The sequence below is a fragment of the Macaca fascicularis genome, chromosome 1 (assembly GCF_037993035.2).
Source record: "Macaca fascicularis isolate 582-1 chromosome 1, T2T-MFA8v1.1".
Classification (NCBI taxonomy): domain Eukaryota; kingdom Metazoa; phylum Chordata; class Mammalia; order Primates; family Cercopithecidae; genus Macaca; species Macaca fascicularis.
The window spans coordinates 219,576,200-219,588,478 of NC_088375.1; the positions used below are offsets into that span (position 1 = coordinate 219,576,200).

Sequence of the window (12,279 nt, forward strand, 5' to 3'; positions counted from 1 at the left end):
AAGGCACCATGCCTGGCTAATGTTTGCATTTTTTGTAGAGATTGGGTCTCAGTATGTTGCCCAGGCTGGTCTTGAACTTATGGACTCAAGCGATCCTCACACCTCAGCCTCCCAAAGTGCTGGGATTACAGACGTGAGCCACCACTCTAGGCCAGCTTGCTCTTTTTAAACGGCTTAAATAAAAATAAGGTGGTCCACCCCCCTATACATTATATAATTTCATTTATTGTTATCTGAATTGTTTCTTTCCCCCGTTGATATCTTAAAATATTCCTACTGAGAGAAGAAATTAAAAACACGAATAAATTATCCAGCTAGAAATTTTTCATAGTCGTTAAAAAAAGTGTATCTTTCCATACTGCATCTAGAATGATTTACATAAAACTCAAATTTGATCATTTTACTCCTCTGCTCAAACCCCTACAATAGCTCCATCACCCACGGGCCAAGGCCCAAGTTCCTGAAAGGAGCATGGAGGTGTTCTGAGGCCCTCACAGGGAGATTCCTAATAACCTCTCTAACCCCCCCCAACCCCCTCCTCTGCTGCTCACCAGTGAAAACTTCTTACAAAGCAGGCTATTTCACGTCTCCTGATTTCTGCCTGCCTGCAACCCAACCCAGTCCAAGGGTCACTTCTGCCAGGAAGCCTTTCCCAACTCATTAGGATGGGCTCCAACATACTGGAAATAACCACCCGCTTGGGAGCTGCTTGAAACGGCTATATTAATCTATACCAGGCACAGAATAGGTATTTTATATAAATGTTTGAGGATCTATCAGGACACTCTATTATCATTTTAGGAGCCTACAATACTCTCTGACCTTTTAAGTTAACTCCAACAAATATTTCTTCTATAGATAATGATCCCAGCAGGACAGTCTAGGAATACCACATGTAGAAATATGATGAAAATTTTTTATGTTCACTTTCCCTGGTATTAAGAGAATGAATTATTTAAAGCAAAATGAGAGTCCTTTCCTAGTTACTTTGATACGTAACTTAAGATATTGAAAAAAATGTATTAGGTGCTTAAATATGGAAACAATAAACCAATGTGAACTTTATCTGGCTTCTTGATTTCAACCTTTTCTTTGTGAATTTCATTCATATTATTGTCACTGTAAGTTTCTAAAGTTTCAAAAATAATATTTGATTTCATGGAATCTGGCATTTTCCACAGATACGATCGTTAAACATATAACCAAACACAACTAAATTTGAATAAAGACAAATATCTTCACATGAACAAATTTATGAGCCGGAAAGAAACCCCGAATTCTTTCTAACGTGTGATTTAATTTTTTTGTTTAGAAAATAGGCACGGTCATTTTAGGCTCAGATTTCTATGACAGTGTAAGATCTGCAAGATGGTTATTAATAGGAATTAATTCTTCCAGTCTCTGTACTTCATGTTTCAATTTTTAGTCTCCTACAGACTTCACTTACATGATTTAGTTTGAGTAATTAATTAATATGTGTCTTGCCTTCCTCACAATGAAACTCAGGTTTGAGAGGACTACAGAAAATGTTCTGGGCAATTAACAGTCCTAGGTACCTCTTAAACTACTTCTCAGTCATGTTTTCCTTGACAGGTACTTACTTTCTCCACCAAGTTCCCTGGAAGAAGACTTTCTACAAATTGTCGCAGATTTTCACGGACAACTGCATTGTGGAAGAAGGAGATTTTTCCGTTAATGATTCCTAGGATAGAGGGCGTGCTGTGTGCCCCCAGGTGATGCGCCAGGCGTCTCTCATACCCAGCATGGACCACGCCAATTCCTACACCTGAAAAGAATGGAAGATCCAAGTGAAGCCTTTTTATGTCTCCATGGCAGCTGGGAAAAGTGCTAAGTAATTTTTTGGTGTGAAATTGAAATCCCGACCTCATCGGAGATGTCTTTCCTAATAGACTGTCTAGCATTCTTTCACTGCTGGAATTCTAGATTGGTTCAGTTTTTCTGCAGAGCAATCTGGCAATATGTAAGAAGAGTTACAAATATGTGTGTGTGTGTATGCATATGCATAAAACAAAGTGGGATCATCTGATACTTATTTCACTTCATACTTGAACAACTTTTCTTGTTCTTTCATCCAACCATATATTTGGAGGGCCAGTTACTCTGCTAACACTGGAGACACATTCAGTATTAAAGGCCAATAAATGTACATTTTCTTTTGGATGTGTACTAGACTTTTTAAGCTTAACATTTCCAAACACGAACCCCTAATCTCCTCCCACAGACCTGTCCTACCCACGCCTTTGCCATTTCAGTTGACGACAGCTCCAGCCTTCCATTTACTCAGGGCAAAAACCATAAGAGTCATCTTTGGCTTCTCTTATCTGTTGCACCCCACATCCAATCTGTCCACAAGTCTTGTTGCTTTTCTCTTTAGAAAATGTCTGGAATTCAACTGTTTTTCATCACTTTCATTATATGCCCCGCTCTGAGTCATCATTATCTCTCCTGCCTATGTTGCTGCAATAATATCCTAAATGCTCTCCCCCTATTTCTCCCTGTCTCCTGACAGTCTGTTCTTAACATAGCAGCCAGGCTGCTCCTTCTAAAACATAAAAATGGATCACATCACTCCTCTGCCCAAACCCTGCAAAGACCCATTTCAGTTGGAATAAAATGCACAATCCTCACAGAGGCCAACAAGACCCTTTGTGTTTGGCCCCTGGTTCCCCAGGCCCTCTTTCTTCTTCCACTCCTTCATCAGCCTGCCCCAGTCCCCAGCATCCTTGCTGTGTTCTGAAGACAGTGGATGCTCCTGCCTCAGGGCCTTGGCACTGGCTGTTCCCTCAGTCTGAAGTGTGCATCTCCCTGACTTCTGCGTAGCTGACTTCTTTACCAACTTCAAGTCCTGAATGCAGCCTACCTTGGCACCATATTTAAAACGGTACTCCCCACACTCAGCGTCCACACACAACCTGCTCACTTTCACTTCTTCTGCAGTGTTTACCATCTTCTAAGGTACCACCCACTTACCTTCTGTCCATTGTTTATTGTCTGTCTCCCCTTCTAGAATGTACGCCTCATGAAGCTAGGGATCCCTGTGTAGTCCACTGATGTATCCCCAGCACCAGACCAGAGCCTGGCACTTAATAAGAAGGAGCTCACTGAAACTGGGCCATTAATCTATTTAACCCAGAGCCTGGCACATAGTAGGAGCTCACTGAAACTGAGCCATTAATCTATTTAATTCATTCTTTATTGTTGCACATTGAAGTTGTGAGAGAGGAAAAACCAAACTGTTTTTCCTACTCACACTCGACACAATGCTGTCCCTGACACTCATTGTTTAAGAGATGGGGTCCCACTATGTTGCCCAGGCTGGTCTCAAACTCCTGGGCTCAAGCGATCTTCCTGCCTCAGCCACCTGAGTAGCTGGGATTCCAGGCACGTGCCACTATGCCCAACTCAATGCTTCCCTGTTGATACCACATGCTGTGGGGGTGGGGGTTCCCCACAAGTTCTCCAGCAGACACCAACTGAGTATCAACTCAGTTCTGACACTATCTACCCAGAGACAGCGTCAGGCCCCGCAGGTCAAGGGTTCAGTCCCGTAAGACTGCTCCCACTTCAGACGCCAGAAGTCTCAGGTTGTGTCCTGTACTTCTGACCAACTGGCTAGAAATCAAAGGGTCCCATGACCCTCCTTGGGTTCAACTAATTTGCTCGAGTTGCTCACAGAACTCAGGGGAACATTCCTTATGGTTACTCATTAGGTATAAGGGATATTACAAAGGAGACAGATGATCAGCCAAAAGGAAGAGAGGCACATGGTATATGGAAGGGTGGGAGCATCCTGCCCTCCCAGGGCTCGCCACCTTCCAGGCACCTCCATGTGTTCAGCCTCCTGGGAACTCTCAAACCCAGTAGTTCAGGGATTAGGGATTTTATATATATATATATATATGTGTGTGTGTGTGTATGTTCATTTTTTTGCCCAGTAAATGTGAGGCTAGGACACCCCAGGCGAGGCTCCTTACTCAAACGCCTCTCCCATGGGGGAGGATGCCTGGGCCCTCTACTGTAGGCTCGGCTGAGGGGAGGTGGTGTAGGCTGAGCCCACCCCCCAGGAAACCGAGCCAGAGTTCAGGGATTTTTATGAAGGCTTCATCATGCGAGCATGATCAATTATTAACTCAATCTCCAGGCCCTCTCCTCTTTATGGAGGACGAGGGTGAAACTTTCAAAACTTCTAATCATGGTTTGGTCTTTCTGGTGACCAGCTCCCACACAGGGGCCCACTAAGAGTCGCCTCAGTAGAACAAAAGATGCTCCCATCCTGCAGGAAATTCCAAGGATTAGGAGCTCCATGTCAGGAATCAGAGTCAAAGATCAAATATGAGAGCAAAAGATTCTCTTAGCACCCCTACTGATCAGGCAATCTCAAGGGTTTTAGGAGATCTGTGCCAGGAACTGGGAACAAACACTAAAATATACATACATTTCTTATTACAAAGCACAATATTAAAAGTTGCTTTTAGCCTAATTCTTAACATTATAAGGAAAGTTGACAGGCATCCTAATACATCTTTGTACACACATTTTTGTGCTCCTGTGTGCTTATTTTCTAATTAGTAAATTCCTAAAATGAAATTGCTCAGTAAATGGCAGGGATCCCAAACTTAATGTTTTCAAATTGCTACGCAGACTAAACCAAGCTCTCTGTAGGCTACCTGACCGTGACTGTTGCAGTTTCTCAAGGGCAGGAAAGGAGGAGCCTTAGGCATTGTATAGTCCATTTCCCTCATTTTACAGATACAGAGAGAGGTTCAGAGAGGTAAAGTGACTTATCCCAGGTTGCAGAGCTGACAAAATTGCAGAACAAGAATCCAAACCGGATTCTTCTCTAGAGCCAAGTACAGTACACTATATCACACTGCAGTCATTAAAAATAACTATGGAACCATGTCAATAAATGGAAGTGCACAGAGAATTATATGAGCAGAAGAAGGAAAAAGAATAAAGCAGGCACATACACTGGGAGATGTGGTCATCCATAAAGACAGAAGAGACATCACCTAGGGAGGTCAAGTGGCTATAAGACAAAGGCCCGAGGGAGGGATTATCATTTCTTGAGTGCCTTCTTTATCACATCTCGGGCTTTATATACATCATACTTTTCGTACTCACAACCACTCTGCAAGGTAAGTATTGCTATCTTTATGGCTGAGGAAACTGAAGCTAGGGGAGGGTGAGGCATCATGGTTTGTGTGCAGCGGAACCAGGATCTGAATTTAGTTCCAGCTGACCACAAAGCCTGGACTTCTTACTGCCTCCAGTGACCACTTCTGCCCCAGGTTCTGAACATTACAGGGATCAATTTCTCAGAGACTGACTCACCCTAAATGACCTTACCAGGGATTGCTATATAGATTGAACGCCAATTTATGAACTGATCCTGGGAAGTATGCCTTTCTAGTAACTGTGCCGTTCAGTATACCTTCTACCAGACCGAGCACACACAGAAACCTGAATTAGAAACTGAAAAGTTGGCTGGGCACAGTGGTTCATGCCTGTAATACCAGTGCTTTGGGAGGCTGAGGCGGGAGGATCGCTTGTGACCAGGAGTTTAAGACCAGCCTTCACCATTTCTTTCCTGTCTCCCGGAGTTTCAGACCAACCTTCACCATCTCTATTTCACCTATAAGGAAACCGAGACATGGAGAGGTGAAGTAACTTGCCCAGGGTGACACAGTTGGCAAGTGACAGTCATGGGATTTGAACCCAGGAGGTCTGGCTCTGGGATCTGTGACGATTAATGTGATGAGTCTAAAAAAAAGTTAGCTGGGCATGGCGGTGTGTGCCTCTAGTCCTAGCTACTTGGGAGGCTGTGGCTAGAGGAATAAAGAATAATAAATATTTGGTGTTTCAAATTTATGGTTTTTTCTTTTCTTTTTTTTTTGAGATGGAGTCTCATTCTGTCACCCAGGACAGAGTGCAGTGGTGTGATCTCGGGTCACTGCAACCTCTGCCTCCCTGGTTCAAGCAATTCTCCTGTCTCAGCCTCCCCAGTAGCTAGGATTATAGGCACACACAACTATGCCCAGTTACCTTTTGTATTTTTAGTAGAGATAGGGTTTCACCATATTGGTCAGGCTGGTCTCGAACTCCTGACCTCAGGTGATCCACCTGCCTTGGCTTCCCAAATTGCTGGGATTACAGGCGTGAGGCAACATGCCCGGCTGCTTTATTTTATTTTATTTTTTGAGACAGAGTTTTGCTCTGTTGCCCAGGCTGGAGTGCAGTGACTCGATCTCGGCTCACTGCAACCTCCACTTCCTGGGTTCAAGCAATTCTCCCGCTTCAGCCTTCCGAGTAGCTGAGATTACAGGCATGCGCCACCACACCTGGCTAATTTGTGTATTTTCAGCAGAGACAGAATTTCACCATGTTGGCCAGGCTGGTCTCAAATTCCTGACCTCAAGTGATCTGCGCACCTCAGCCTATCGAAGTGCTGGGATTACAGGTGTGAGCCACCATGCCTGGCCAATTTGTAGTATTTTTCTTCCTGAAAAGATATTTAAAGACAGGTGCAGTGGCGTGCACCTCTAATCTCAGCTACTTGGAGCTGGAAGCAGCAGGATTGCTTAAGCCCACGAGGTTGAGGTTGCAGTGAGCCATGATTGTGCCATTACACCCTGGCCTGGGCAAAAGAATGACGTCTCTTAAAAAAAAAAAAGCAAAGCCTATGTGACTTATTTCAGAAACATTATTTGATTTTTATATAATTGATGCTTCTGGCTAATTTTCATACCCTGGGGAATTAAAAATACTATACTGACGCTGTGAGAGGGTCTTCCATGCACTAGTAAACATCTGTCACACCCATAATTTGAGATGCCAAAGAGCTCTCACTACGCAATCCTAAACACATATCACATCCTTTAGGGAAGTTCTTTTTCCCCCTCAGCTGCATATACACATTTATTTTCTCTCCACCTCTGAATAGGCACAGAGCCAACTGGAAGAATGTGCCACTCAAATGTGGCTAAATACAAACCGGCTGGTACACTAACCACAAGATGCAAAATAATCTGAACTGAAACAAAATCAAGAACACACAGCTAAAGCGGAAAAATGCATATTTTCACCAATATTTAGGCTGACCTTTTTTATAGACAGTATGAGACTCTTACATACTTAGAAATCCTTGAAAGATAGGAATTACTCTTTTTTTTTTTTTTTTTTTTTAAAAGATGGAATTTCACTCATGGCCCAGGCTGGAATGCAATGGTGTGATCTCGGCTCGCTGCAACTTCCAACTCCAGGGTTCAAGTGATTCTTCTGCCTCAGCCTCCCGAGTAGCTGGGATTATAGGCACGTGCCACCACGTCCGGCTAATTTTGTATTTTTACTAGAGACAGAGTTTCACCATTTAGGCCAGGTTGTTCTTGAACTACTGACCTCAGGTGATCCACCTGTGTTGGCCTCCTAAAGTGCTGGGATTACAGGCATGAGCCACTGTGCCCAGCCAGGAATTAGTCTTTCTTTTTTTTATTTTTTTTCTTGAGACAGAGTCTCGCTCTGTCACCCAGGCTGGAGTGCAGTGGTGCGATCTCGGCTCACTGCAACCTCTGCCTCCCGGGTTCAAGCGATTCTCCTGCCTCAGCCTCCGGAGTAACTGGGACTACAGGTACCTGCCACTACTCCTGGCTAATTTTTGTATTTTTAGTAGAGATGGGGTTTCACCATGTTGGCTAGGCTGATCTCAAACTCCTGACCTCGTGATCCACCTGCCTCGTCCTCCCAAAGTGTTGGGATTACAGGCACGAGCCACCGTGCCCAGCAGTTTCTCTTTTTAAACAGGATGTCATGGTGAATAAATTGCCAAACCCAGGTAATCACTGCCTGATTATCCAAATCGGGTTTCCCTAAAACGATATTTGATTTCAAGATGCTCAACCTCCAGGCCATGCTGACAGCTCTGCCTGCACCTTCCAGTAAGCACTGAATGTGCAGAGATGATTGAGGTATGTTTCTTATTTGAGTTTCCTGGGCACAAGGACATGATTTACTTATTTCTGAAGCAGTACAGCGCAGTGTTGAAAACAGTCAGACTCCTGGGTCCAACCCAATACTGATGCTTACGGGTAGTATAACAATGAATTAGTTCCTTAACCTTCAATGCTTTAGTTCCCTCACCCGTAAAATAGGGATAATAATAGTCTCTCCTTTATTGAATTGCTTTGGGGACAAAAATAATGCACAGAAAGCATTTACCACAATGCAAGGGAACTGAAACGTTCAATAAAAATTATTATTATTATATATCCTTAAGTGTCTTAATACAGTAATTGGAATATGAAAGTTGACTGAGAAAAAAGTTTCAAATGAACGCATCTGTTTCATGGGCAAGGTGTCAGAAAATACAGAAGGATTTTTTGTCATCTTTGTCTACTCCTTCAGCAAAACATTATTCCGTACTTGCAAATGTTGAGGTCGGTGTTAATTCTCTGTGTATATATTTTCTCTTCAACCAAATGGTGAGCTTAAGGTCAGGGATGGTGCTAATTCTGGGCCCTCTTCCACAGCGCACTTCTCTTTAAACATTGGATGCTTTTACACACTAGTTTTTACCAGTGTGTGACTGAAGATTCCTTAGCTGACTTCCAATCCCCTTCAAGGCTCACCTCACAATAAGTAAAAAAATTGGTGCTTCAGAGTCACAGAGTTGAAGAAAGCAGACTAATACATTTAAGAAATATTTTTAAAAAGGGTTTATAGAATAGGCGATTTAAAAAATCTGCTTTGGGGCCGGGCATGGTGGCTCACACCTGTAATCCCAGCACTTTGGGAGGCTGAGGCAGGCGGATCACTTGAGGTCAGGAGTTCGAAATCAGCCTGGCCAACATGGCGAAACCCTGTCTCTACTAAAAATACAAAACCTAGCTGGGCGTGATGGTGAGTGCCTCTAATCCCAACTACTCGGGAGGTTGAGGCAGGAGAATCACTTGAACCTGGGAGGTGGAGATTGCAGTGAGCTGAGATCACACCACTGCATTCCAGCCTGGGCAACAGAGCGAGACTCCATCTTGAAAAAAAAAAAAGTCATCTATACAAATATCTTTCAATGAATAAAATTATCTTACCCAATTCTTCCAGTTCTTGAACGACTTCTTTCCACACAGGCTCGATATGAATGCAGCTAAAGCACCAATCGGAGGTGATCTTGATGAGGTAGGGTTTCTTAAAGCTATCTGGAACCACTTCATTCACATAATGTGAAAAGTGCAATAAATACTTTTCGTCAATTGAGTCCCGCCGTTCAGAATTAAAAGGGAAGTGAAAAAAGGATTCATCAAAATAAAAATTTTCATGGAAATGGCGGAAACGATACTCTCGCTGCTGTTGCTGCTTCTGGTAGCCCTGGTTCTCTCCAGCGTCTCCATATTGATCATAATTTGATCTCTTTTCTTCATTCGAAAGAATCTATAAAGGAAGGAAAAAGAAATCTAAACAACAACAAGAGGTTCATCCACAAGACTTTTTTTGTAAGCAGCTTGAAAGACATAGGAAGAAAATAAATGCAGCCAGGTGCGGTGGATCACGCCTGTAATCCCAGCACTTTGGGAGGCCGGGGCGGGTGGATCATCTGAGGTCAGGAGTTCGAGATCAGCCTGATCAACATGGAGAAACCCCGTCTCTACTACAAATACGAAAATTTAGCCGGGAGTGGTGGCGCATGCCTGTAATCCCAGCTACTCGGGAGGCTGAGGTAGGAGAATTGCTTGAACTCAGGAGGCGGAGGTTGAGGTGAGCCGAGATGGTGCCACTGCACTCCAGCCTAGGCAACAAGAGCAAAACTCCATCTCAAAAATAAATAAATAAATAAATAAAAAAGAAAAGAAAAGAAATGCAAAAATTATGACACGATTATGGGAGGTCAAGGTTTGGAGGATCCCTTGAAGCCAGGAGTTCAAGACCAGCCTGGGCCACATAGCAAGACTCTGCTACAAAAAAAAAAAAAAAAAAAAAAATCGGCCAGGCATGGTGATGCCCGCGTGCCTACAGTCCTAGCTACTTGGGAGGGTGAGGTGGGTGGGAGACTGCTTGAGCCCAGGAGTTCAAGGCTGCAGTGAGCTGTGATCGCATCACTGTACTCCAGCCTGGGTGACAGAGAGAGACTGTCTCTTAAGAAAAAAGATGGCCGGGCGCGGTGGCTCAAGCCTGTAATCCCAGCACTTTGGGAGGCCGAGGCGGGTGGATCACGAGGTCAGGAGATGGAGACTATCCTGGCTAACATGGTGAAACCCCGTCTCTACTAAAAATACAAAAAAAAAACTAGCCGGGCGTGGTGGCGGGCGCCTGTAGTCTCAGCTACTTGGGAGGCTGAGGCGGGAGAATGGCGTGAACCCGGGAGGCGGAGCTTGCAGTGAGCCGAGATCACGCCACTGCACTCCAGCCTGGGAGACACAGCGAGACTCCGTCTCAAAAAAAAAAAAAAAAAAAAAAAAAAGAAAAAAGATTATGACATAATTACATATTCTTTTTTCTTTTTGAGACAGGGTCTCACTCTGGCACCCAGGCTGGAGTGAAGTGGCGTGATCACAGTTCACTGCAGCCTCCACCTCCCAGGGTCAACCTTTCATCTCAGCCTCCTGAGTAGCTAGGACCATCAGCATATGCCACCACACTTGGCTAATTTTTGTATTTTTCGCCATGGTGTCTAGGCTGGTCCTGAATTCCTGAGCTTAAGTGATCTGCATGCCTCAGCCTCCCCAAGTGCTGGGATTACAGGGCATGAGCAGCCACCGGGTTCAGCCGATTAGATATTCTAAATGCAGTCATTCAAAAGAACGAGAAACTCTTCTTTCACTAGAGAAACATTAAGGAACATTCAAGACTAAAATATTTCAGTTTAGATACTCATGCTCATCTTGGCATTAAAGATTTCAAACTACCACAACATTAAACACTTCAGCAAAACAAATAAAACATAACATAATGTTGATCACCAGGGCTCAATGACAAGAAAATTGACCTGGTCATACCTGGTGAGTTGGACTAATTCAAACTAAGATAAGAAAAGCTATGAACACCAAAAATGTAGCTGTAGTCTAGTGCCTTGTCTGTTAGTTGACATTGTTTTACAAAATAACTTTGAAGTCTAAAATTCAGGGATCTGTTTTAGGATGATGATATGTTATTCCATGAGCTAAGCACTGTCTGCTGAAAGGCATTCCCTACACAAATCAGAAAGCCACTGAATTCTCTTTTATGCATATTCTAGACCAATCTACTTAAGCTGACATGTTGGAAAATTATTGAAAATCTTGTGTTTAAATGTATTTGTTACCTTGTGTCACTTTAATAAATATAGGCAATTTGGTATATTTAACGTAAATTTCTAAGAAGGCAATAGAGACATATACAGACATACTCAGGGTAATTCTACAATTCTAGTTAAAACCTTTAAAATAGGCCAGTTTTTCAAAGAGCTTAAGTGTTCAGGCACTTGTTTCGATATACTGCATGTGGCCAAATAAGTTCTATTATTTTTTTATTTTATTTTATTTTGAGACAGAGTCTCCCTCTGTCACCCAGGCTGGAGTGTAGTGGCTCGATCTCTTCTCACTGCAACCTCTGCCTCCCGGGTTCAAGTGATTCTCTTGCCTCAGCCACCTGAGTAGCTGGGATTACAGGTGCTCACCACCACGCCCGGCTAATTTTTTTTGTATTTTTAGTAGAGACGGGGTTTCAGCATGTTGGTCAGGCTGGTCTCAAACTCCTGACCTCGTGATCTGCCCGCCTCAGCCTCCCAAAGTGCTGGGATTACAGGCATGAGCCACAGCGCCCAGCCTGTTCTATTATAATCTAGAAGCTGGGTCAAGGGCATGCGGAACATGACCTTTCTGAGAACTTTACGAAACTTATCACCTCCTAAAGGCATATTTTATAAAAGCTAATGGATGTATCGCAAAGCTGGACACGATACCTCATAAGCCTTACTGATTTGAATGAACTTGTCTTCTGCTCCAGGATCTTTGTTTTTGTCAGGATGCCTGAAACACAAACGGGCAGGAAGTGAGAACAGATTTAACTTTTAATGCACAGTCATTTAATGTCCTTGTCCACACAGTTCACTACAGAGGCAAATGGAGGGCTATTTTGTTGGGAAACTTTCTTAAAATAAATGGTAGAGGCAATCAGTTGCTTTACAAGACTATAATCAATGAAACTTTGAACCAGGTGTTTTTTTCCCAAAGCGCTCCAGCGGGGCACGTTTTCAAAGCACCATATAGCACTGCAGCATTTCACAGAGGA

The 12,279-nt window shown here is 43.5% G+C and overlaps 1 protein-coding gene and 1 non-coding gene across 4 annotated transcripts in view; both read right to left on the bottom strand.

The window, feature by feature from the left end:
* DNAJC16 (DnaJ heat shock protein family (Hsp40) member C16) overlaps positions 1-12,279 on the bottom strand; it is a 48,214-nt gene that overhangs the window by 28,500 nt on the left and 7,435 nt on the right. For all 3 annotated transcript variants that reach the window (XM_045380130.2, XM_015442445.3, XM_015442450.3), the window contains 3 exons: positions 11,951-12,017; positions 9,105-9,444; positions 1,602-1,786 (listed from right to left, as the gene is read on the bottom strand). Coding sequence is in view for 2 of the 3 variants with exons in the window: in XM_015442445.3 (XP_015297931.3) it covers positions 1,602-1,786; positions 9,105-9,444; positions 11,951-12,017 (592 nt within the window). In the remaining variant the exon portion in view is untranslated. The remainder of the gene's footprint in view (positions 1-1,601; positions 1,787-9,104; positions 9,445-11,950; positions 12,018-12,279) is intronic.
* On the bottom strand, positions 3,958-4,097 carry LOC123571175 (small Cajal body-specific RNA 21). The gene has a single exon (XR_006695350.1).